The sequence below is a fragment of the Agelaius phoeniceus genome, chromosome 3, assembly GCF_051311805.1.
Source record: "Agelaius phoeniceus isolate bAgePho1 chromosome 3, bAgePho1.hap1, whole genome shotgun sequence".
Lineage (NCBI taxonomy): Eukaryota > Metazoa > Chordata > Aves > Passeriformes > Icteridae > Agelaius > Agelaius phoeniceus.
Window position 1 is genome coordinate 86,504,244 of NC_135267.1, and position 27,253 is coordinate 86,531,496.

At 40.7% G+C, this 27,253-nt stretch overlaps 1 protein-coding gene and 1 long non-coding RNA gene across 2 annotated transcripts in view; both read right to left on the bottom strand.

The window, feature by feature from the left end:
- LOC143693731 (uncharacterized) overlaps positions 1-12,760 on the bottom strand; it is a 45,334-nt gene extending 32,574 nt beyond the window's left edge. Inside the window, exons 1-2 of the long non-coding RNA XR_013181673.1 lie at positions 12,309-12,760; positions 10,129-10,231 (exon numbers count right to left, since the gene is read on the bottom strand). This is a non-coding gene — a long non-coding RNA (uncharacterized LOC143693731). The remainder of the gene's footprint in view (positions 1-10,128; positions 10,232-12,308) is intronic.
- Positions 12,761-19,140: 6,380 nt separating this feature from the next.
- KCNK5 (potassium two pore domain channel subfamily K member 5) overlaps positions 19,141-27,253 on the bottom strand; it is a 35,278-nt gene continuing 27,165 nt past the window's right edge. The window contains exons 3-5 of the mRNA XM_054630584.2: positions 26,396-26,562; positions 25,128-25,296; positions 19,141-24,310 (exon numbers count right to left, since the gene is read on the bottom strand). Of these exons, the coding sequence (XP_054486559.1) occupies positions 23,496-24,310; positions 25,128-25,296; positions 26,396-26,562 (1,151 nt within the window). The 3' untranslated portion in view covers positions 19,141-23,495. The remainder of the gene's footprint in view (positions 24,311-25,127; positions 25,297-26,395; positions 26,563-27,253) is intronic.

Genomic DNA, 27,253 nt, shown 5'->3' on the forward strand with positions numbered 1-27,253 from the left:
AGGCAAAACAGAAGACTTTGCAGCCAAAAGCCACTTCCTTTTGCAACAAGATGAAAAGCAGGAGGGAGGGAGGAAGGAAGGGTAGGAAGGGCAGGGTTCAGAGCCAGACATATGAGCAAACCAACCCATCGGGGTCTCTCCATTTCTCTCCCATTACTACCATACCACTCCCAGCAGTGTGGTCGGGGCAGGAGGGAGTAGAACAGCAGATAAAGGGGAGTGCAGGGGATGTAGGGTGGCACATCAGAAAGTTGCTGGAATTGGACATTTGGGCTGGACCATGACGGGGCTCTAGAGAGTTACTCATAATACAAAGTTTCAAAATATGTACGACTCACGCTCAAAAAATGATTCTGTCTGAGGGCGGGGAATGTTTTCCCCAGCCCCTGCTTGTGAGACAAATAGAAAAATGGGAGGGGTGTGTGTGGAGGGGTGAAATTACTGCAGTGAAGTGTTTAAATAAAGACAGTTACACTGAAGTTTGCTCAGGTAATACTTCATCTTGCTGCCTGTTTTCTAGAGACTGTCCACAGCAGGTACCTGATAGCACAGCTGGGTCCTGGTGGGGCACAGAAGCAGCACAGGAGTGTGGCTGGGAGCCTGAGCCTGGGCTCAGCAAGGACTTTGGGGATTTTATGTAAGCTATTTTACGAATTAGGACAACTGATACTGAGCTCCTATGGCTTTTTTAAAGGCTGTCTGCAATCAGAAAGATTATTAATTTCTTTTAGCCTCAAAGAGACAGCAGCTGGTAGATGATAGTTGCCTTTAGCCTATTATTTTTTCTTATATGAATTTTTGCTCTTCTTTCCCAAATGGCTAAAAGTATGAGTCTCCTTATACACAGATACACTTCTGTACTGTCTAACTAAAAAAAAAAAATATTTAGAGCAATGGCAGGAAATTCTTCTAATTTTCACTATCAGATTGCTCTTAAAAATTATTGAATCTTATGGCTGTTCCAAATTTTGAACTGGGTACCAGTGCTACTGCTTTACCTGGGATGATCCTTTCAAAGGCACTTCTGAATAGATACATCTTGACTGCTTCAAATAATTCAGCTGTGACTATCTCTGACAGTGACCAGACACCTGGACTTCTCATAGTTTCAGAAGATGAAGTGACAGAACAATGTTTGAGCCTGATGGGAGGAAAGCTTCTTCCCAGCCTGACTTTAAAAAGATCTTAGCTTGCATCAGCCATGTATCAAGTCACTCTGACCTGCTACAGTCAGGTTTCCATAAATACAATCTACAAAAGGAAATACTTGCTCTAGCTAGTGCTGCAGGAAATTACAGGTCAATTCATTTATCATATGCATCAGTATAATATAGCAGTGGGTGCACACATTATTCCTTTGATTATCCAGAGCATTGCTCTAAATCACTTGGTGCTCAGGACATGTTCCTGCAGATGGCAAGAGCCAGCAAGTTCAGTCTAAATTGGGGAGCCATAATTTGCTGTCTCTGTCAGTTACACTGACAGCTACATGAAGTTTAGCTGTGTTACTGAGGGCTCTGGTGCTCTCTCAGCTTGAAATTAACCTTCAGGTGACGTCCAGGGTAGATGGACGTCAGGAGCCAGTGAAGACTCATCTCCTCTGGAGATGCAAACTGATGGGTGATTTTCCCTGCTTTGTCTCTAGCTCTCCCCCTTCCATTTCCATCTGTCTTTACCTAAAACTGCAGATAAGATATGTGGTACCTGCCTGCCTTTTCCACAGTTGTCACTCTGGGGAGGTGGGGACAAGAAGCAATCAGAAGTTAGCAATACATATGAGGAGTTTGCCAACATAGTAAAGAGATAACATTGATAACATTGCTCTTTGCTTTGAAGCTCTTTTGATCTAGTGGATTTTAAAGCACTTTACAACAGGGCAAAGTTCAAGTGCTCTACTGCTTTTTTTCAGCTGGGACCACTGAAGCACAGAGATGTACTAGAATGTGTTCTAAATTACCCAGTGAGCCAGGACTTGCTTCACCTGGCACTCCAAAGAGCCCTTGCTTTATCTTAATTAAAATAATGTATGGTGGGCAACTGAAGGCTGGTGAGAGATGCAAGGAAGCAAACACAGTCTTTGCAGGAGTCACACATGCCATAGGAAGGACTCAGTAAGAGCTGGTGTCTCCTTTCAATCTCTATTAGAGTCTCTCCCAATATTTCTTCTGTCTGTTGCATTCTCTTCCTGCAGATGTTTTGAAATATATATATTAAGAAATTCCTGATGAGTATCTTCATGATGGAGGCTCAGCAGTTATTACTAGACTCAAAGCCAGGTCCTCACTTCTAAAAGTCTTTTTGAGACCTGAAATTCTTTGTAGGAATAAGGATCTCTCACAATCAAAACCATCTATCCCCAGGAGACTAGAAGGATGATCTAGTGTGAGTTAACATCAACTCTCAGATTATCCTTGTGCTAGGTACAGAAGTAAAGGAAGCCTCTAAGTTTCACTTGGAGGTATTGGGGGCTGTTGGAAGAACAACAGATTCCCTTAAGGAGATCATTCCCTGATGCTGATGTTCCCTTCTTCCCAAAGCATTCCCTAGTATTTTCATTTGTCTTGAGTTTTAAGCATAAAGAAAAATGTTGGATAATAGCATAGCCAGACACATCTTTAAATACTTTTTTATGTTTGCAGGGGTTTACAGGGTGAACATTTTGGTGGAATGAAGTTTCTGGTGTTATCAATATTTTTCACTGTATAGCTTTAAGATTTCCTTACAGGACATTCACTGAGTGGGGTTAAAGAAAAAAGAAAGAAATAGCTTTCAACTTTTGCCAGTGAAATTCAATTTTTGTTTCTCACACCGAGGTCTCAGAGATTTGTTGTCCTTGTCAAATGAAGCACTTCATGACAGGAAAATTATGTTCCATTACCAAAAGTCATCATCAGAAAGATCCTGGCAGGGGAGGCATGCTTGCTGTTTACTTAAATCAGCTATTGTTTTAGCAAATTGGATCCACTTTTACAGCAAGGTGTTTAGATTTGGAAACATATCAAATTGAAAGGGAAAACACAGCTGCTGATCTATTTAAACGTGTATTTATTTACTGAACTAAGCATAAATTTTAGAAAGGTGGCAAAATAATATTTCTATGCAGAAGTGCAATTTGGTTTATCAATTCTCCATACTTTCAAAACTTCAGTGTGCTGCAAAACTAGGTTGAAAAAATATGACAGTATTGCAGACTTATCCAAAGGAGATAGAGCTGGAATGAGGACAGCTGTGAGGGAGGGACAGACAGTGTGGGATGATAAACAAGTTAATTGGTTCTTCTTCCTAAAATTCACTTCTATTTTATTGTCACCAATGAGGCACTAACACTCAGATACCTGCTAAAGTGAGCAGAGTAGCTTAGAGAGCCATTTTTCAGGTAGCAAATACCAGTGCATCAGTCTGTGTTCAGGTTTCCCTTGCAATCACAGTGGCTGGAAACTGACTTTTTGGTAAGTGAAGGCAGATCTGAAGGAATTTCACACCAAAATGAAATGCCATATTCCTGGCTCACAGAAGTCATGCAGCATGCACAGGGCTGACTTAAGAAAGAAGCTTGGCTGATTTGTCTCCAGGTGTTTTGGGGATTACAGCCTTCCCCAGTGTGGAAGCTGAGCTCAGGATGTGGGATGAGAGGAGGATCACAGCAACAGCCACTCAGCCACTGAGCGTGCATCTGTGCATCAGTGGCACCAGGCACTGCAGGTAACGCAGCTCCTCTCAGCCCTGCAGTGAAAGTATCCCTGGTTTTAGGGTGTCTTCAGGGCCTCTTAGAAAAGACATTTCAGATGTGCAGAGTCTCTCTTGGCCTGCCTTCAGTGGTCAGCCTGTGTCCCCAGCCCCAGCTGCAGTCCCCTGTTTTAGGGCTCTTCTCAGACATGGAATATTGTCAGCACCTCCCAGATGAGGCACAACGCTGCAGCTCTTTGGTAACACAGCCCCAGTCAGTCCCCATGCAGTGTAAAGCATACCAGGAGAAAATGCACTTCTTTGCTATTATTTTGCCTGCATCAAGGGTTTTGTAGCTGTAGTTGCTGTGGTTTTCCCTCCTGCATTCTTAATTGAGACACAAAACAATTTGCTTTTTAGATGAAATCGACTCTTGCTTTTAATCTCCATTCTGCTGCTTGTGGGGGTGTTTCCTGGAACATCTAGGGTTTGGTTTTGTTCCCCTAGAGAAGCTCAGGACATTTCAGCCAGATTTGAGTTAAGTCTGACCTGAAATGTGATGTCAGCTCTCATACACTGAAGTTTGTTAAAAATATGAAAACACAGTGTGAATCATAAAGAATGAAATTATTTTGATTCCAGGATTATGATTCTAGCTGGAAAAAATGAGAATCAGTAAACTGAAGACACAAGATGATGCTTTGCCTTTGATGCATTTCCCTTGAAAGGGGAGAAGAAATGACTAAATGCATCTGTTGATCAGAGCATGAAAAGCAGATACCATACAATTTATTGCTATTGATAAAATAGCAATAGTATTGATAACAATAGCACCTAGAGATTATTGCTGAAATAGAGTATTCCTTGTTGAATTTCCTGGTGTGAAAAAGGCATCTTTATTTGGTGAGCTTTAATCTGCAAAAATTCCTGACTACTGCTGTCCACACTGGAGTGGAGCAGAGGCAGGCAAATATGCTGGTTAAGGAGAAGATGAAGGACATCACTTTGTTTAGTCTAACAAAATAAGCACAAAATAGTGAAGTGGGGATACAATTACTGTAAGTAAATACACTGGGCCATAACACTTTGAAAGGAAGAGAATACTTAAGCTGAAGGATAAGGTTAGCTTACTAAAAATAGGTAAGAACACATAAAGAATATGTCTCTACTGGAAAACAGATTTCCAGACCCCAAAGGAATGAGAATTTGGAACAGTCTTCTTCTAGAGCTGAAATCCTTCATTAGTTTTAAAGGGAAGCTGGATGTATTTGTGAAAACAGTACCTGTGATGCCCATGGAATATGCCTGGTTGTGCAGAAGATGACGATACTCTCTGCTCTGGCATTTTTATTTTCAGCCCTTTCTTTTGGATGTAGCATGAGAAAAAATTCAGAAAGTTTTCAGTCCAGACACACACCTTCACTGTACAATTACAGGGCAGTCAGGGTGCACCTCTTGTGCATCTGCCAGTGGGAGTTGAAACATGGCCTTTCTCAAGTGCAGAGCTGTTATCAGTCAAACTAAGCAAAAACAAATTTTCAACAAGTGAAAAAAGTTACTTGTTTCTCCCCACACTGTATTTTAGGTATTTGTTTCTCTCCATGCTGTATTTTGTTCCCAAAAGAAAGAAACAAGGAATGTACTCCCTTGGTAGGAGGGATAAAAGGGAGAAATTTTATTGCTTTGGAAATGACCTTATTGAGTTGATCCAAGCAAATTGATGGTTTGACATCTATCAAGTGCAAAGATTAAATTATTAATACATGTTTACAGCACACATAAGCAAACCTCCCTACTATACCTAGACAGCAACAAGAGAGGGAACAAAATACATAATTTATGGGAGTTGGTGAATCTGAAGAGTCAGTGGGGAATCAGACCTGCCAAACTTTTGCTACATCAGGCTGCTGAGGTAAACTGCCTCTTGTGCTTTGCTGCTGCCAGAAGGATTCCTCAGGCATCAGCTCCAGTGAGATCATTAGCCTGAACAAGGTATCCTTCTCAGCAGAATTAAGTCACAGTCTCCAAACATTTCAGACATTATGACTTGGCCTCACAGAGGCACAAGTTTTATCTTTAAAAGGCCTTTGATTTGTTAAGTATGTGTTTGTCTAATCTGATAAAAATTTAAATGCTGTTTTACCAGTCTTTTGCATAAAAGATCAGGACAGATTAGGATATGCCTGATCCTCAGTGTGATTCTGACAATGCTGCAGGCAGTGGGAGTTCTGCTGCCGACTTCAATAGACCAGACGCCTTTTGCTTTCATCTTGGGAACCCTTGCCACTGGTGAATAAAAGCCTCCTTTGTGGATTACAGAGGAAAATCAGTTCTCTTGCTTTGTAATTGAAGAAATTAGTAACCAAAGGGTCAGTTTGAAAGATATTGTTACCTAATACAAAAACTGGGGGGAAAATGCAGTTTCTCAGCTGTTATTAAAATTAAACTACCTAAGATGTTACTTAGATCTATGAAAGCGGGGTACATTTGGAACCTATTACTGACAAGGAAACAAATAATCCAGGAGATGTTTATTTGATAGATAATATGATATTTTGACTCGTTTTTTATATGTCTTTTGAGCTATGTAATTCATTGGCCAATGGGCTCCCTCTCCCATGAAAGCTCTGGTAATTAATGCAAACTCACCAAAAGCCTCAGATCTTTTCTGTAGTGAACCTTTATGGTAATGTGAATATTCACATCCCAAAACAGTGTTTCTCTACTGCTTCTTCCATGCTGCAGACAAGACAGTAGCAAAGAAACATCTCTGTGCAGCACAGTCTTGAGAGAAACATCTTTAGCTGAAAAGGGTGGGAGACCAGAAGCTGGAGATAAGGATCAACATGAAGAAAATAGTTGAGCACCTGCATTCATTCCCCAGTGATAGTATGGGACATTTCTGAATGTCTTCAGAAGTATGAGGAAGGTCTGGCCTTTCAGGTAACTGGAGTATCTCAGATACTTACACTTGTCCTTTTAGTTCAGAGGAGCAAATGCTTCTACAGGACACAAGGGCACTGTGGTTTGATTTTGGTCATAAATCAGTTCCACGAATTCCTTATAATCCATATGAAAGGAAATGACAGAAAATAAACAGATTTTGAAAGTTATACCAAGGTCTTAATTTCTTTTTGAGGTACATGAGCATATACCAGAGCATCCCAGGACAATGCCACATGGGAATGATGTCTGGGATGAAAAGTTATCATGCTGCTCTGCCAAAACATGTTCCAAAGGACAGTATCTGTTACTGTAAGGACTTATGCAGTTCTAAAGGAGTATGTGGAATGCAAAATGATTTGCATTAGGTGCTGAGAGGATCTGGTGAAGTCCTGGTCACATCTGCTTTAGACATAAATTTGGGTGGCAAGATCATGGGAAGGGTTTGTTACTGTAAAGTTGGATGTTGATAGATCAAATAGTTTCAAGGTAAATGCTTGTATGGCAGTAAGTCATGAGCAGGACAGAGATGGCTTTCCAGGTGGAGCAGAGGAAAAATCAAGTTGATTTAGTGCTGAAGCAGGATCCAACAGCAACATTGAGGCTCCCTCTTTAAGAGTGATATACCACCACAATGGCAGCTTCTTCAGACAAAGACCAAAGCAGAAAGCTCCTCCTGAAGACCTTGCTAACTTTGAGGTGTTGAGAGAGGTTTAGTTGGTTTTGAACTTCTGGGGTTACAAAAAACAGAAGCAGATTCAAAGAGGTGGAGGGGTATTCAATCTTAAATGTGGAGGCTGGAAACTGATCAAAATGTCTTGCAGAAAAGCACATTAGAAGAGAGACTGGGAGTGGCCCAGGAGATTAGAACCCCAATGGCACTGCTGTATGGATTTGGGCAAGGCAAAATGTCTGATCTTGGCATATGGCATGCACATACATTCCCAGTCATGTGCACACTGACACTGTCTCAAAAAATAATCCAAGTTTTCCAATTGCTGTTCTGAGACAAGATCAAAATTTATAAAAATAAGTTATTTTGATAAATTTGATCTAAACATATAAAGTTAAAGAAAACAAATGGCATCACAAGTTTTGAATTGCAGTTGCCATTTGAACATTTCTTCTCCGACAAAAGAATTGTTGCTCTCTATTTGTGCCATTGCTGGAGGTGTACATTGTTATTATGGACAAGCAAACAAAGGGAAGAGAACAATTATTTTCTGAAAATTATTACTTCTATAGAGTTTCATATTTATTTTCAATACTTTGAATTTTAGAAAATTATAGTGACCAACAGTAGGTTATTTAACAAGTTAATGTAAAGCAGTTTGCAGTAGTTATATGGCTGTTGCTAGTTTGTGAGTCTTTGCATAGTGTATTTTACCAGGAGTTGAATCTATTGGATTTTACAGCTGCAGTTGATATGAAAGATCCATCCAAACCTTGCAAGACAGGACTGTGTTGTGAGTGCTTCGTCCCTGATAGTGTTCAAGGCCAGGTTGGATGGGGCATTGAGCAACCTGGTCTAGGGGTAGTTGTCCCTGCCCATGGCAGGGTGGGTTGGAACTAAATAAATCTTTAAGGACCCTTCCAACCCCAGCCATTCTGTGCTTCTGTGATCCTGTGAATAGGTCAGCCTGAACTGAAACTGTGGTCTACATTTCCAGTGGTGTTGGTGTGCTACTCCATTTATCCAGTAATCTCTTGCCAAGCTAACATGTCACACACATGTCCTTCAAGTGAATACAATTATTTTTCTGCTTTGTCCCAGATTTCTACATACTGTTGGTGCAGCCACTGCATCCGACCCCAACACTGGCTTTCCAGTAGGATTCAGTGCAACATTTCAAGCCTACAGTGAGTTCAAGCACTGTGTGACCCTTCAGAGTTGAAAGTGCCACCTAACATTACCAGCCTGCTGGCACACCCATGGTAGCCATTCAAGCAATTCTCTTCGACCCCTCTTGCTCATGTTCCCTGAGCTTGCAAACCAACTGGACTGTGCTTTCCTTGGAAATGAAGGAAAGAAACAGTGTGAACAGCTATTGGCAGAGCTGCTTCTTGTTCTCTATGAACTGGTTTATTCATAAATAACCTGAAATCAGATTCCACTTTAATAAGTGTCAGGTTTTCTCCTTGCAAACATCAGGACAGAGCGAGCAGAAGGGGTTGCCTGCCCTGTCTCACCAGGATGCTGCTGGTACGGGTGCTGTAGGAAGCTGCTCAGAGAGTGTTTGCACAGGTCTGCTCCCCACCCCATGAGGGATTGCAGGGAGTCACTGTATCCTCCCTCTCCTTCTGTCCAGGGATTTGGACTAGCTGAAGACATGGAGCTGTTGCCTGATGTGTTCCTGTGTTTCTACAGGGTGCCAGTAGAGGGCAAGGATGGCTTTAGGCTTGATGTGAGCAGTCACACAGAGCAGAGAAATTGCATGAGCTAAGGGAAAGGCAAAAATGTATGGGAGTCTGGGAAAAGGAGTGCCCCAGGAGCTCTCTCTTAGCTCCTTCTCCCGTCTTGTGAGACAGGCAAGTGCTGTAGACCATGGTGGTGAGCCCACGCTGAGACAGGAGCCTTGCGGGACTCGGGCACAGGAGTCTGTCTGTCCTCAGCGGGACAGACGTGGCCCTGCCTGCCTGAGGTGCTGTCGGTCCCTCCAAGCCTAGGAGAGGGACAGGCCTGGCTGCTGTATCTGTTGTGAACAGAAGCTGCTCTGTTACATTGGTCCAATCCCCACTTCTTCATCAGGTTTCCCTCTGCCTTTCTTGAACTGCTGCTTAACATGAGCTACGAGGAAGGGTCTTCCACTGAAAACACATGGAACCTAATTTCCATTTCTTTGCTAGAAAATTTTAAATACAAGGGTAAAGAAGTTTTTTGGCACTATTCTGGGGAAATGGAATAAGCTGCAGTATAAATAATCTTTAAAGATTTTGTAATCCAAATAACCTAATAAATTAAGAATAAGAAAGCCAGCTCTTACTTAGGTACTTTCTCTGAGTTGAATAAAACATCATTAATGTCAGTAAGTACTTCAGATAGTCTCTAATATACCTTAGTAAAGCATTGTTTTCTCTTTTCACTGCAATTTCAAGTCCTCTGTCCAGTTGATTTATAAGTTCATTATAATATGCTTCCCTTCTCTACAAGCACATTGTAGGTGTCTGAGAAGACTGTTAATTCCTCTGCTCCAGAAACAGAAATAGCATAACATTTTGTAAATTTGTCTGAGTCTCAGGAGCTGATGTAAAATCTTTCAAAGGGAAAAAAAACAAAACAAAGCCAAAAAGAAAACCAAACCAGTGATAAAAATGGAAGTGAATTTTAAACAAGCTTCTTGCTTTTTTTCCTGAAAGAACTTTTTTCATAAGACTTCCCAATAGTCAGAGGTTTTGCCAGTTCTCTCACCCACAAAGGGAGTGATGTTCCTCTGAGACACCAGTTGCTGCTTTTTAGCTATGACTGTGCAAAGCATCTGTGCTACTCCGGAAGGCAAAGCCTTTCACATAATTTCTTACCTCTTTTTCCATCCCTTCAATTAGGCAGTGAGGTAAATGAAGAGGGACTTGTTACACAGCAGTGAAAGGCCACCAAATGTAGAACTGTAGAACTTCTGGAGAACTGTAATCAAGAGATAACCTTTGTAACTTTACATGCATGACAATTGATGTACAGAACAACCACTTCATCCGAGTCACATAAATCCATACATGTGGCTGAAAAGCAATGGAAGATGACTAAGGAGTGGGAGGGAAAGGTAGGCAAGGAGAACATACTGTTCAAGGAGAAGCTGATGGAAAAGAAAAAGAATAATTTCCTTCTTTCAAGTGGAAAAGCAGATGGGATACACTGACGTAGACATAGCAATCTTTGCCTCAACACTATTATATCCAAACACTTGACAGTGGGAAGGAGAGCCAGACAATGAACTAGAAGATTCCACACAGCACCATATTGCAGTGGCCCTGACAACTAAGGAAGTGCAGGAAATAGAAAGGATATGAAGTCTCCTTGTCTTTTTATTATTTACCTTTTAATGTTAGTACATTCCAACCATGTTGGGGGCAGCCAGTCAAGTAAGTAGAAGAGTAATTTCTACAATGCATATGAAATATTGCATCTAATTTACAGCAGAGTCTCATTAGTCTGAGTAACCCTAATACATAAGAGCAATAATTTAGAGAGTGATAAAAACAGATCAGACCTCTTAGAATGGACACAAGCTACAGCTGAAAGGGACCTCAAGAGATAACCAAATATGCCCTTCTGTACTGGGTGTCCCTGCATATAGCAAGACTATCCCTGACAGTTCAGCTGTTTGCCTAAACCATTTGCAAATTCTCCAAGAATTTAAAGTCCATGTCTGCCGAGGAGTTTACTGCTCTTACAGTTGGAAATCACTTTGTTGTAGCACTAGGCTCTGTCATGTTTATTGCAATGTTGACAGATTTCTTTTATTATCTTGCCAAGGCCTACAAAGGAACAGTTTAGCCCCTGCTTAGCAGTCCTCAGCAGTCTTTTACCCATCAGAAAACTTATGTGTACTGGCTCTTTTGTTTTCTTTGTTAGTCTGAATAAACATATTTTCAGCCTTTTCTAATGACTTTCTCAAATGCCATCCTTTCTTAAAACATTTTCTTGTTGCTACAATACAGACTGTTCTCAGTTTACCTACACCTTCCTTAAAATCTGATGATCTGATTCCATGCAAAAGTCTATATTAACCCCACCATCCTAGGGAGTGGAAGAATACTTCTTTCTCCTCTCTCATGTTCTAATTTTGCTCATACATGTCAGGAATTACAGCTTTGGAAGCCATCTGATGTGTTTGGTAGGGGATCTTTGACACTTCCCAGATCCTTTCATACAGTAGTAATTCTGATGCTATTCTAGATATTTTATTTGATTTTAATTGTCTCTAAAGTGTTTGAAATTACTTTCTTGAGGTGGGAGGATGGGATTTTAAGAATTTCTTGATATGGGCTCTATACTCGTGCATGTTGATTTCTTTCTCATTAATTCTGTTTTTAGTTTCTTCCTGTTTTGCTGCCCAGAGGCCTCTGCACCCAGGACAGTGAAAAATTAAAATGAAGATGAGAACAGGAACCAATTATTTCTACTTGCTAATGGGAACATAAAATGATCACAAAATTAAACTTCGGAGAGTTGCACGTTATGCGTAAGAAAAATTACTACATTAGCTGAAAAAAGAACCTGCTGAGGGAGGTGGTGGAAACAGCACCAGTAGATCTTGCCAAAGATACAACCAGACTTGTTGTCAGCACAGTGTCATATGGGTTTGCTCACTGCAAAGAGTCACACATTTGTGAGGAAAGAAGTCTGCTCACACTCTGTGGCCTCCCAAGGCTTTAATACCATTAAAAATGGGCAAGAGCAAACGAACCTTGCATGAGGGATTCTGCAAAGGAGACCCACCTAGGTTCTGGTCTGATCCTGAGGGGAACAGCACCACTGTCTCCCTTGTGAGAAGATGGGTGAATGGAGCAGCAGCAAGACGTGAGACACCTCATGGTCTGTAACAACAGGGAACAAGGTTCTTGCTCCAAGAATTATCAGCTGCCCTCCTGGAGATCTTCTCAACAAGAGAGGGTTGTATGCTTCTCATGAAGCATATGGACATCATTCTTCGTTTAAAGGTCATATAATGGAGACCTTTAGTATGAAGATATTGGTTTACCTCTTTTTAACCCTGAGGATCACTGTGGTGAATCAGTGGGAGGGAGGAAACAACTCTTTCTGGTGAAGTGATGACAATTTTTGCTTCTTCCAAGTCCCTTCCCAGCAGGTGGCATATGGTGGCACATGCCCTGCCCTCCTTGCCTGTGGACTTCTATTAAGGGAACAAGTCCCATCCCAGAGTCCCGGTGCACAGAGATGCTTCAGGGCCTTCAGCTGCAACAAGAAATACAAAATACAGTGTTCTAAAGCTGTTGAATCTACCCAAACTCATGCTCTTATCCTTCCCACTCCAAATACTAGCCCAGCCTAAACATAAGCCCAAGTAAAGGTCGTGGGGATGTAGAAGAATCTTTCTCACCTATAGTTGACATGATTTCTTATTCCCCCTCATGCAGAGTACCTGCTGTACCCTACCTGGGGCGAGGGTTGTTCCATTTTCCTACTCCTTTTAGAAGTTCTAGAAGGTGACTGACAGTCTCCATCTAGTCCTGTTTCTCGTTCCTAGGGCTTCATTTTTGTGTACAAAGGCTTTGGTGCTGCTAGATATCCCTGATACTTGAAGAAAACTCCTCTACCTCAGTTCAAGACTAACCAGCCAAGAGCGATGCAAACTATAAAAATACCTCTGATAATTCTGCCTGGGACCACTGGCAGCTGCTATTCATAGTCTGCCCTTCTGTGCCTGTAATCAGCTGATTGCCCCTGTCTGAAATGGTCCCTTTACACTCCCTGGCACCACCCTAGAATTCATCCATGGCATCTGGGACCAGCAGCATCCATCCTATGAGCTCGTGCCCTCATGCATTATCAGCTTTCTATAGACTCCTTCATAACCCAAGTGGCAAATCTCGTGATGGGTGCTTCTGCACACAGGTGGTGTGAGACCCCATTCCCTCTCCTCCCATCTCCCTGGCATTCTGAGGCTGCTTGGAGTCAAGTGTTACACATAAATGGTTCCTGACATTGATCTATGGTATTTTAAAGTCATAGCTTTGGCCTTTATTTGGAATTACTGTAACTGGGTAAGTAGCACATATGGATTTCTCTACTGCTTAAAAAGATTCCACTGTGGGAGTTTTCTGTACCCTAAAGATTTGATATGTAGGCTGTCTAGATTATTTGGTTGCCATCTGGTTTTCAGTCCCACTCTTTGTTTTCAGTCTCCAGGCCATTATGCCTTTAGTAAATAATCAAACATATTTTGTTCTATTCAATTTCTTTTCTTCTGGTGAATTGTTGATTAGGAGCCAAAGGTTTATTTAAACAGGTGACAGCTTTGCTGCTTACTTGGGACATTGGTAACATGATTTTAGGTCACATCTACAAAGACAAACGTAGTCATGCCAAGAGATCTGAACACACAACAACAAACTAAAGTGTATCTAAGGTGTGGAAGCCTTCTGGAGAATTCCAGACTAGAAAGAGCTAATCTTTATCCTCCCAGTTCAGAGGCTGCAGCAGTAGGGACCACTGTGGTTATGAAGTGGGGTGGAGGAGTGGAGGAGTGGCAGTAAGTGGGAACTGGAGTGGGAAGAAGGGGAGGAGGAACATGCAGGTAGAGAAGGTGCAACTAAAATTCACAATAGGCACAGTCTCTTTCAAAACCTGTTTTGAACTGGAGCCTCACTAACAAATTCCTGTATTTCAATAGGCTTGCCCAGCCCGTTCAATGCCCCCTAGAGAAGTTCTACCCTTGCCTCTTACTGAACTACATCCATGCAAATCCTAATCCCCAGCAGATAAAAATAGCATGTCTGAAAGTGTGCAAAAGCTTGACCTTTTCACTGAAGGAAGCCATGAGCGCTCAGCTGGGTGCCTTGTTTGTTCAGTAGCTGCCTCCTGTAGCTGAAGCAGTTCCGACTGATGTTGTTTGAGGGGAGAAGCCAAGTCTGTCCTCTGGATATTAGCCTAAAGTGCCAAGAGGCTGCTGTGCCCTGCCTCAAATGCCAGGAGGCTGCTGTGCCCTGCCTGCAGGCAGCCGTGGTGCTCCTAGCGGGCATGGGACAGATGCAACACAGCTGAGGGAAGGGGAAATTAGGACACATAAGCAAGAAGACAAGCATTGGGAACCAGAAGATGGAGACCAAAGGGTTGGAAGTGGCATCCTTCCTTAAAAAATTGGTTGGGTCATTACTGCATAGGTCTGACTAGAATGTGTGTTTGAAACCACAGTTCTCCCCACCCCGAGTCTTGTTGATATTACTTTCAAGAATGGTCATTTTACAGTAAATAGACTCTGACAAGCCCAAAGTCTCTTCCTCCCTCTCTGTGCCAAGAGTTTATCCCATGTATTTCCAAAACCACACAGCACTTGAAGGCACAGTAATATCTGGAGGCAGAAGCTTTTAAATAAGAGCCAGTTAGAGCTACAATCCATCTCCCCTTTTTTTTTTCCTATTCTCCTTGAATTCTTTGAAAGAAGACTGTCTCAAACCTACACATTTTAAAAGGCTGCCAGCTCTTTCCTGCAGATTTTGCACCTTTCAGCTGTTAAGCCTCCATAAAATTATACTTTGCATCTACTAACATCATAAACTCCCCCAGAGACTTGGCCAGACAACATGTTCAGAAAACTGCTTGAAATTATTTGCCAGAAAACTAATTTCTTGGTGTTTTAGAGCAATTAACAGATTCCTCAGCTACTGTAGTTCTGATTTCTTCCTGTACTTGATACAAATTTTATATCTTGCCCTAAAAATGATAATTTCTTAATTCAACTCCCCATCCCTTTAACTTTGCCTGACTGACACGCTGGGATTACCAGAGCTGGGGCTAAATGTCAGGCTCTCTCAATTTCTGAAGGATAGAGAACTTACACCACAGAACTACAGATAACTTGAAGGTTAAATTTTAAAAGCAGATATTTTCTTTATCTACTTGCCTTCAGCTGATCTCTATCATATCTCAGAGTCTAGTCTCACAATTTACATCAGTGAATTTTACTTTCTGAAGATAAGTAGCACAGAAAAAACCCTTAAAATTTGAGTCTTCTTCATTGCATGAAAGAAAGCCATCCTTGCAAGCCTTTCTCATTTTAAGCTGCCAATTTTCTACCATTTATTAAAAACTAACAGCCACAAAAACAGCCAAAGAGTTCAGTGTCCCCCTCAGGTGTCCAAGGTGTGTTGCTTACTCCAGCTTTTGTATTAATTTCCCATTCTAATCAGCAATTAAAAAGCAGGCCAATTAGCTTACTATTTTTCCTTCCTTTCCAGCTGTGCCAGAGATGAGCTGGCAAAAGCCCCAGGATGAGAGGAATAGAGTATATCAATAGAGATTGTCTGCATCTGAAGTGTTAATTTGTTCATTTACTTTTTGCTATCTGCCAAAAACCCATAAGCCACAAATATGAAGGTTGCCAGAGAGGGACAACAGAGCTTTATGAATAAACACACTTCAGCTTCAGAAGCTTGTGACTTCTATTTCAATGTGAACACAGATTTATTTCACATTGGTGTGCACATATTTTGCAGTTCTGCCCAGCAACCAGGAGTGTGTAGGAACAAGTGCTCCTCTGCAGAGTTTATTTTGATCAGTATGGATAGCGCCCAGCCCACAAATCAGCACAGAAGAGGATTTTTGTCTCTGATCTTAGCAGCATTAGAAATTAGGATACTTCCTCATACACCCAAAAGCTCAGCTAGATAAACAGAAATGTGATCAACAAGTGTCCAAAGCCAAAAGTCCACAGAACACTGCAAAGCTGTTGACAGGCCTTAAAACAGGAATTTTTTGCTCTTGGTCATTCATACTGAGTGCATTAATTCTCCTTACAATTACAGGCATATTATGGTGCCACACTATACTATTACATCAAATAAGATAAGTGTGTCAAAGTATTTACATTTTACCTGAATTAATAATGCATAGAAGTAATTTGAAAACATGAGTGCTTTTGTTTAGCATATATAGGAGAGTGGCCAAAAGAATGTTATTAAAAGATAGCATGGGAAATTTCAAAGAATTTGAAAAATTCTATAGGAAAAAACCCTGATTGTACTTAAGATATTTTGTGGTTTAACCTCCTCACAGAGGAGAAATGCATAGTTTCAGAGATTTTCAATCTTTCAGAATTCATATTTTCAATTTCTTTTTTCCTCTTTCTTTGTCTTTCACAGCCCCACCCCAGTAAGGAGAAAAGAGGAGACAGGGTATATTTTCTACAGCTTTCTCCATGTAGGAAACAACATAACCACCAAAATATGAAGAGTGAGTTATCACTCTTCTGCTCTTTCCTACGAGCAGCACAGAGTGACAAGATGGAGAGAAATTTTGGCATCCCATAAAAAATATCCTGAAAACAGAAAACCAAAACTCTTTGACTTCACAGTTTTTTCAGTTTAACTTGTAAAATCAAAAATGATAATCAGAATATTTCTCATATGTTAATATATTTTTCATATATTTACTCATTTTTTTATTAACCAGAAGGAGTTCTGGCTTGGAATCTTGGCTTTCAGAGGAAGCCCTCCCAAGTACAACATGATACCTGGCTTTCAGGGAGCCTCTGTGCAGGATAAAGCTTCCAGCAATCCAGTCCACATTAACACTCCCTTTCCAGAGAAGCCATGCTGGTGTGAAAGAGCAAATTCCCTTGGTCAGTTAGATGAGTATTTGTGAGTGTTCTGTTTTGGACCTCTATGCTCCTGTCAGTCGTAGTACCACTCCCTGTGCTGGGCTGGCTGTGTAGTCCAAGATAACCACTGGCTGCTGCTTTGTTCACCCCAGGATGCACAACACCTGCTTACACACCTCTTGCCCACAAAACCCCAACCCCTTATGAGTCTGTTTCCTTGGGAGCTGGGAATAAAATCAAGGCAGTAAAGGGCAGTTTTGCACCCCTTTTTCCCTGAGTCTTTGCCCTCATGCCACGAGTCAGCAGAGTTGCATCAGCTGCATGCAAAAGCAGGTATTTGCCCAAAATAAAGTGAATATCCCTCACCAACCCCTTCAAGTACCCCAAGCTGCACAAGACCTGGTGCTGAACAAGTCTGAGTGGAGAGCTAAGGGCCTGCCAGGAGGAGGCAATGCCATGGCTTTGCTCTCAGTGAGATAGGTGACTCTGGTCAGGGCTGGGTTTACTCCCATTCACCCATCACTTCCCCCTTTTCCTCAGGGATGAAGCCACAGCCCAGAATCAGGCAGTAAAGCCAGGCAGGGTATGTGGAGGAGGCCCAGTCTGGGCAAGGGAATTCTCCAAGAAACAAAAAGAACTAAAAATCGAAGGAATGTTGTACTCAGCACAACCTTTTATTCTTATACTTTTATTCTTATATATCACAGTATTAGTTAACTTACCAAGGGCAGATTGAGGCTAAAAGTGTATTAAAAAAAAAAAAAAGTAAAAATCAACCAACCAAAAAAACGCCAAAAACCAGCCAACCCTTGCTGACAGACACAAGGTACAAGTCATGAATTTAAAAAGAAAACCCTTCCTCTTTAAACTATAGGTAACAGAGCTCCACCACCTCCTTGCATAAGAGTTGAGACAGCTACAGGAAATTGCCCTGAATGGAGTAATATTTCCCAGTTTAAAATGGTCCTGAACTTCAACTCATCCTGATTTCTTATTGTCTTCATCTCTCAGAAATAAAGGTTTGAGTTCTCTGTGCCCATGAGCTGCAGGTTGCTGGTTTCATATTGCACCAGGCACTGGTAAAGGCCTACCATACACATTCAGTGAAAACATTTCAGGCTTTTGAAGTGTCAGCTGCTCTGTGATTTTATCTATCTATTAAGCTATTGTGTTCAGAGAACCTGTAGCCAGGCATGGACCATTAGAACAGGCATGTAACAGATACAGGTTTGTCCTGTTTTCCTACTTCTTGCCACCCTCCCCTCAATAAATTAATGACACTACTAAAATTCCGAGGGCAGAAGGTGAACAATAGTCTCCAACCTGCTGGGAGCTGACAGAAATATTACTGGGTGCTTTCCAGACTCCATGCTATGTGCTGCCCTGGGCTCCATGAGAAGCTGCCACCTTCCTCTTTGGCTGTTTTTGTCATCAGTCACCAATCAGGCACTTCTTCCTTCACTGCTCCTGTTGTGTGGCTGGAGGAAAAGGAGAGATTGGCTACCCTCACTCAAATCCTATAGCATCCACCCTTCACTGCCATGCCCATGCATCTCCCAACTTTCCTAGCTTGTGCTTCAGCAATTCCACTTATTTGCCTAAAAGCCAAGGTTCAGTCTCTGCCCTCTCAGGCGGAGGTTGTCACAATTTCTTCAGGTGGCTCCATCTCTACCATAGGTATCACCAAGTCACACTTTGCTGCCCATTAAGGCAGGTAGTTAGCTATTTTCCAGCATGTTGCCAAGGAAACTGCTGGAGCTGAAGGACTGCAAATAGTTCTAGCCTGAAAAATGGTGAGCACTGCTACTAGAAAAATTGTGAAAATTCATAAACAGCTACTCAGATATTTTAATAGCTCTGGCATGAGATTCAGATACCAGTCATAAATGTCCATTTTATTTTATCACAGTACTGATTAATTCTAACATTTCCCATCTCTGTGCATCTTCTTTAAAAGCAGCCCACTGATAAAACACAGCCCTTAAAATAAACTCCAGTTTATTTTTCAACAGCTGTCCAAAATCCACATTGAATAATACTTTGCTATGCTGTATCTAATTGAAGACCAGATGCCGTTGAACTGAAGTCATCAATACCCTGTACAAGTTAAGGCATCTGCTTGCATAAAACAGCTTGCTTATTTGGCTCTTTACCTTCCAGCTCTTTGGGCCAGGACCAGTCTCATCTGTAAGGTGCATTACAAGTGTAGGTAGTTGTAAAAAGAAATATTGATTGCCATTCTTCTCATGACAGAGAGGATAAATTGTAAATTTTTTATTGCAAAATATTAAAATAAATTACATTTTACAAAGACTTAACAAATATTTACATACAGTGTGATTCCAGTGACAATCAGCAACAAAGAACAGACAGACAGGCATATTATGGAGTGATAAAGAGTCAGAACTGCACAAATGTCAAAAGCCGTATGAAAGACAAGCTAATTTTTAAAAGTTAAATCCATCACAAATGGAATGAATCCCATGAGGCACAAAAAATTACATGTCTACAAAGTTCTTTTGTTTAGTCAACAGACATATTGCTTTTTGCTCTCCTCATCTGTCTCTGCACACTCTCCCAGATCAACTGGAGGAAAAATAAAATCTTCACACATACAGCTGTGTCACCATGGATCTGTTATCAGTCTGGTTTTCATTCTGCGTGCTTTGTGATATCCATTGCCAGCAACAGATTCACGAATCATTAGTTCAGAAAAATTGAACACTCTGATTTTGTATTTCCTCAGTGACTTCGTACCAGTGTATCAGATGTGTCAGGCTGCCTGATGTGAGACAGGTATCTGAAAGTGATGCCCTTCTGGTAAAAACAGGCTTCAGGAACGCAGTACAAACCCAAGAAGCATCACAATGATGTCATGAAGAATGGGGTAACGTAGTCTTATAGGACTTAAAAGGCCTTTTGTAGGAACAGACTTCCATGGTCACATTTCAGGATTTAATTTTTGAAAAAAGAGTAAAAGTGAAAGTACTGGCTCATTTTGGCAAAATTAATAAGTGAATCTATCCATCACATGATGTGATTGGAAATAAAATCTACTTGTAGGCAACAGCTAGAAAGAAGAGTTTTCACTGCTATTCTATCCCTTCCTTATACATGCTTTTAAGCTTTTTTCCTTCCTTAAATATCCCCCTTTCCTCTCTTTCCAGGAAGAGATCTGTCTCACCTATAAAACCAACTCCACAGCTTTAAGAAAACTGCTAACATTATTAGTTAGCGAAATGAAATCAATAGGTATCCAAAGAAAATGTTTCCAGATTGATCAAACAATTGAAATAACTACAAGACATAACCAGGTAGCATTGGGGAATTCACTCAGAGACACTTTTGGAGCTGAATAGAACAAAATCCAGCCTGGACACCCCTCTAAGTAATTACATGTAAATCTGAAGGCAGAAAGATACTAGTTTAGATCCCTCAGGCAGCTTCTTTTCTCAAGATGTGGAAGACAGGCAGGCAAAAAGCTGTCCTGTTTAGCTCTTCGGCACTTCTGAGATGGCACCATAATTTTAAAAGCCCTGGGAATGGTTCAGCTTTTTGGAGAGAGCCATTATGAAAGCTATGCACAACTAAACCCCTCCAAAACTCTGAAACATGTAGGGCTTAACGAGACCAATTCTGTTGGCCCCTGTGTAAAGAGGAATTTTTACCCAGTGTTAAGATTACATTAAGGCACATGGTGGGATATCTTGAGAACAGTTTTGTGAGGTGTGATCATGTTTCCCCGAAAAACAGGGAATATTGTACTTTGTTTTAATAAATTTAAACTATTACTTTAAATCCCATGATACTTATTATGCAGACTTATAGTCTATGCTGACTACACTGGGAAAGGCCAGAGAGCCACATCTAGCTTGATAATATGAAACAGATCCCATCTATTCTCAGCTCTGGCATACAAGTGCACTTTGCTACGCAGAACAGAGTCTGGGTTCCAGTGTGCAACATCCCCTCCCAATCAAAGCAGCCCAGCCAAGTGTCTGGGTTGTATTATTTCAGTATTAAAGAGAATTTTTTCTTTTTTTTTTTCTTGTTTTTTAAATGAAAATTGGACTATGCTTCTCCATTTCACGCACTTGCTGAAAGTCTTTTCTCTACTCCTTGTCCTGTAGCTCTCTAACTGTTACTAAAACTTTGATCTTTGCATCAATAATGGAAGACAAGTTGGAGGACAACAAAAAATATACGGAGTGCTTTCTCATTTTATTTTAACTTAGTGTGGACTTTTTTAAACAAAAAATATTTAAAAAAAAAAGAGAAGGCTAGACTGACTACACAAGCATCCTGCGCATATGCACATAATCCTACCTAACATTTCTTACAGTTATTAAGTACAGCTGTCAACCACAGCCCTTCAGATTCAAAAACTTGAAGGGCCTGGACTAATTTTAGAAGAGTGGAGATTAAGGTATCTTACTAGAAGTAAATAAGAATCATCTTGATATGGCCTCTCCTTCTTTCCTGTAAGATATAAGTCAAAGTCATCCAGCCAGCCCTGCTCCAAATAGCATAAATATAATAAAATTTGATTACAAATGAGAATCTCTCTTCAACAATACTACCATAAATTGCAGATTAAATACAAATCAAATCATGTTGACTACACAGTTGTTTAGTATGACAGGTGGACACGAGTTGGCCACAATTTGGCCATTGTGTTCACATTCTATTTGAAAAAATGTCATATATGTGGAAAATTGTAGGAAAGAAACAGAATAGTAAAGACAGTCCCTTGTTTCACAGTAGATAACTTCAAAATTTCCCATCTAAAGGCTAGCTCCCCATGTATCCTCCTTCTTCTGTGGGACAGGCCAGCAACTGAAGCTGCAGCCTTGATATTTGTAGTTATCAGAAATAGCCAGTAATTTAAGATTAGCATTGCAAAGTTCCAAAAGGAACAGAGCTAGTGTTACAGAGCTAGTGAGTCTGCCAGCATTACACTGAAAATGAGACTGGGACAGCTTTTAACTGTTCACTGAACTTTAGAAACTTTCGGACATACCAGAATGGCTTAAATACTCTAAAACCAAACAGATCAGCAGAACCTGGCATGTTAAGGTTTAAAGGTCTTGGCTATCTTCTGTTCCATGTGTATTGGATAAAACTGAAGTCAATACCTCTTGCCAGCATATAATCAAGAGCCTCATGTGAAAGAGTTGTCAGGGTTAATGCACAGACATAGAAAAAGAAAAAGAAAACCATGGTAAAATTTCTTTGTAGCCAAAACAATTTGGGCATACATGCTATGAACAGACATGCTTCCTTCTAGTGAGTAGCCCATCTCCAAGTCAAAAGATAATACTTTCAGAAGCTTAGAGCCAAAGTTCCTTCTAAAAAAAAGTGCCTTATGGCCTGAAGTCATTTGATCACATCTCAGTTTGCGCAAGGTTTGATATTGCCCAAACTTCTATCGAGTGAGATAGAATAACCATTGTATATGCACATAGGTCAAACTCTAAAAACAAAACAAAACAATATATGAAGTGTAATCAACTGTTTCAAAAATCATCTCCCATTCAAGTCATGTCTGAAGTACCAAGGCAGGGAGGAACATCAAACAACAATACTGACTAACACACTGCCCAGATCCGCAGCAGTGCTACAGGTCCCTTCTGACAGGCATTAGGGCATTTGGAGAATATCTGTGCTTCCCAAGGTGATTTTTTCCTAAGAAGAACAGTGTCAATAAAACTTCACCTGTACACAGATATTGTATACGGTTCATTCAAGTATTTCCTTTAGGAAATGGACAGTGGAAGGACACTTTCAACACTAAAAATGTTCATTGCATCCTGCTTGTGCCCATACATGCTTTGATCAGTAAGTCTTCCAGTCACTTTACTCTTTGACAGTTCTGGGGCTGATATGCAGCTTAGCAGCCCAACTGGTGAGCTTCATCCCGGATTCTTCCTTGTTAGAGGGCTCCTTCTCGATCCATTCCTTTGGAACTCTTAATTTTAATATTTTATTTATGAAATTAGAATTCACTATAATTTGACAAGCACTGATGTATTCTACGGAGATGTTTCAGAGCTTCCTTCTCAGTCTAGCAGCACAGCTCAGCTCAGATCTGTGTGCCCTGGCATTCCGTCCAAAATTTCTCTTTAAGTACAGCGCCATATTTTTGGCAGTAACAACTTAACAATGAGCAACCCCCTTGATCTCATTTGTGATAAATGCCGGATTCAAATCCAGGTTTTCAGAGGTGAAAGGCTAATGGAGTAACCGAACGTATTTGATGCCCAAAACAGTCTTGCAACAGTATAGTTACAATCCCAAACTATTTCCTCAATGAAATGCATGAACTCAGAGCAGATCCAGTGTATTAACTAGTCTTTTCTATTTTGTTCAAGAACCATAAAATCTAAAGGAGTGGGACTCCAAATTCAACTGTTATTTTACAAGTCTTTCAGAAAAGCAAAGCTGACAGGCTCAGAAGCCAACTTAGGATGGGAAAAGGAGATTGGAGTTTCTTAGTCTGGGACTTGCTTCTGTTTTCAAGGAGACAGGAGAAGCTGCAAACATACTTTTCTCCTTGCTCTATGTTCAATATGCACTGATCCCTTTCAGAAAGCCATTGTCCAGCATGCTTCACGTGGCAGCCTTCACATTGCTTACTGTATTATATTCATTCATCAGTTGTTCATAAGGCACAGAAAGTTCTAGCTCATTATTGGTAAAGGTAGATTCATCAGAGGATGGGAATTTTACCAATTTTTTTGCAGTTTCAGATTCCTCTGCAAGATTATCATCCATAGAGGATTTTGACGTTTCCTCATCATCTGAGATATCTTCCTCTTCATCATCATCTTCATTTACAAATGTTATATTGGCATTCTCAAATATTAAGGGCCGATAGTCTCTGGAATCCCACACTTCACCTTCTTCTTCACTAATCCTGTCCAGCTGGTTCACAAACATGGTTCCTTCTAGAGGGCTGTCTCCAATATTTTTGTCATGGAGGGGTCTCAGTACGTGACCATTTTGAATGTCCAGGGAAGACTCATCATACTCAAATGACTCTGTTTTTGTGTAAGTAACCTGAACATCTATACTGGTGTTCATTTGTTTGGCATTTTCCACTATAATCATTTTGTCATTGCTTGTCTTCAGGGCCTTCTTCCCAATTTGCTTTATAAGGTCATTGTAGGTCTCTTCCTTCTTTGAAAGAAAGCTGAAAATGTTGACATCCTTTGAGGTACCCATTTGAAGGGGTTTTTTAGGCCGAGGGTGGTTCTCAAATGACTCTTTTCTTTTTTTCCTCCGTTTCTTGATTGCTTTGTGGACTTCCACAAACATACTGACCTTCCAGTTAACAAAGAGTGAGAGCCAAGCTAGTCCCAGATAGATCCATAACTCCACAAAATATCTGTAAAGCGCATGATAGTTTGCATCTGGATTTACACCTACAGGAAATTAAAAACAAAAACATTACTGTAAGAAGACTCACAGCTGATAAACCTTTGAAGTTGTGACCCTGAGGATTGCTCTCTTCCTCACTAAAAGAGCCTTGTTATTTGAACACCACTAAGAGAGGTAGCAAGTGGGGAAATGAAAGAAAAAGTTGATCTTCCACTTCTTGGCTACACGTATTCTGACCACTGGACAAACCAAACAAAAATGAAGCATATTTATCCTCTCCTTGTAAGATATAAAAGTGAACATTTTCCTGTTTAAAAATTACCAGTCTTCTTCCTGCCACTGAAGTATGCATATATAGGTACCTTCCTTGAGAAAAAGATTCAGAGTTCCAGGTATGAGGACCAAAGTGCTGAACAAAGCAGTGGCTTTTAGAGAAAGAAGAGGTTTAGGAGGAGAGAGGAATATGCTCAGCATTCCCCATTGACTAGTTCTAGGCAGGTGCAGAAAACATTGCCCAATGCCTACACATCCTGCTTAGTATGTTGAATCCCATTCAAAGGTGCACAACTAACATGGTGGGCAGGGTAGTTCCTTGCCTGAAATACAGACATGGGGTACAAGAAGGACTTATGGACTCTAGAACTTGGCTGCAAAATTAACCCAATAAAGGCCTTAGGTGTCTACACCAACACTGAAGTGCCAGATCCAGTCCACTGCATCAGTACCCAGCCTTAACAGAATATTCTATCCTGCAAAATGTGCTGTAAAAGCTTAGAAAGCAAATTTTCAAATTAAGAGTTTGGAAGTAGAATTGTGATGCTGTGCATGTAATAAAATAATACATAAAATGCAATTACTGACCAGCAACAAAATCTCCAAATCCTATGGTGGTGATAGTGATGAATGAGAAATAGAGGCCTTCAATGTAATTCCATCCTTCAGTCATCATGAAGACAAAGGGAGGAATAACCAGATGGACCAAGACACCCCAAACAATGAATATAGCCGTGCATGTAATTTGGGCTTTCCTCTGCAAAGAAAAAGCAAAAGTCAGGGAACAATCTCAGTTTTTTTTTTCCCCACCCCTGGCACCAAGAATCATCTGACAGTAACAGGTCTTTCTGTTTCGTGCTAACAATTTAGCCATCATAATTAAAGGTCCCTAAAAGTGACTGAAGTAAACACACTTTTTTCTTCCTTTAGGCAGAACTCCCTACTCTTGCAACTATTTGCTCAAAAAGGATTATTTGCTCATAGTTTTCTTTCATGCTCTTGGAAGAGTTTAAGGAGTCCCTAGTATTTTATAAATTGGAAGGGGATATGGACCTAGCACTCTAGTCGAAAAAGCCATCAGTACCTCTAACTTTCCTTTTACTTGTTTCAATACAGAAGATCAGAAGCATTTTAAGTTGTTTCTCTCCCATTTCTGTTTCCTTCCCTTTGCCACTCATGTCAACCTCTGTACAAACCTCCACATACACACATATTACCACCATTATTTTCTGTACTTTCTTCTCAGGTGCAAACCCAAGAAATTTCTTGCTCTGATTCTGAAACTAAAGCAGTCCCAGTGCCCTCCAGGCACTATGACCTTGCATTGCCTCCCATTTCTGTGCAGAGTTAGAACTGAGAATTCACTTGCAGTGGGGAAGGCAGGAGAAAGAATCCCAAACAAATCATCACAAAAAAACCAACAAAATGTCACAAACAAAAAAGCAAAAGCCAGTAACTCAGAACAAAATATTGTTTTGCAGTAGGTTCACTGCACAGCAGGAAATATTTGTGCTAGCATGCAGGCAGGAGGGAGCCAAGCAGGACAGCATATTTTCATTCCTGGCCTGAGGAGCTTGAATGAAATGTCTGTGAAATAGAGCCTCCTCACATTAGTTCTAAAGGCCTTTAACATAAGATGTAGTATCAAAGGTTTTTATAAGATCTCATTTTGCTAAACTTCTTGCATAACTAACACATCAAACCCCATCCCTCTTTTAGTTCTTTCAATGCAACAACATTTGGGAAAATTTGTGCAAGTGTTCATTTACTACAAGATAAGCAGGCAAGTTATGAAATGCAAGCTTAATTCATGCATCAAAACTACACAGTTCAAGGGTAAACAAGTAAGGGCTTACCAGGCTTACTCCTCTTTTCGTCAGAAACTGGCCCAGCCTCTTGGCACGTCCTCCAAAGAATTTCCCCAGAGCACTGATCCACGTCAAGCAGAGAGGGACTCCAAAAAGCCCATAAAATATGCAGAAGAGACGCCCAGCGTGTGTCTTTGGGGAAACATTTCCGTAACCTGGAAGAGATAAGCATGTCCTCAGTCTGTTCTGGCTGAAGAGAATTCAAGGCAATTCTAGCTGTGCACAAAACAACACTGTGTGGGCTCCTACTGTGTCGGGCACTCCTTACTTCACCATCTAAAAGGGATTTACTTTACTTCAGCTGCCCATCTTCTGAAACTGGATGCATTCCAAATCTACTCTACTCTAACAAACACATATTCCCCATTACTGCACTTTGTGTTCCCTAGATTTTGTGCATCTTTTTCTGGACAAGATGGGATAAATAGAAAATAAAGCTCATCTCAAAACTTCTAATGTGATATCCCAGTCTTAAGCAGCACTGTTAAAACTTGACTGGTTTAATTTTACAGTGTGAAACTCAAAATTCATCCTGAAGCTAGGTCCCAGGTGAAAGATACACTATACACATTTAACTTGTGACCTGGTACCTTTACAGGGTAAGAGCTTGTGAGTTAAGTGCAAGGCAAGTAAGTGCAAGATATTTCAAATAAATTTAGTTCTTTGCTGGTCATAGAACCCAAGAGGGCATTACAGATTCAGGCTCTAAAATCAGCAGCATATATTCTAAACTTCTGATAGAATCTTCTTATGTAGGTGTTTTATTGACTTAAACATTTTTCTTAAGTTATATTATAAGCTGGGTATTGTGAATTTTAAATAATAAAGAAAACCACAGTACTGCAT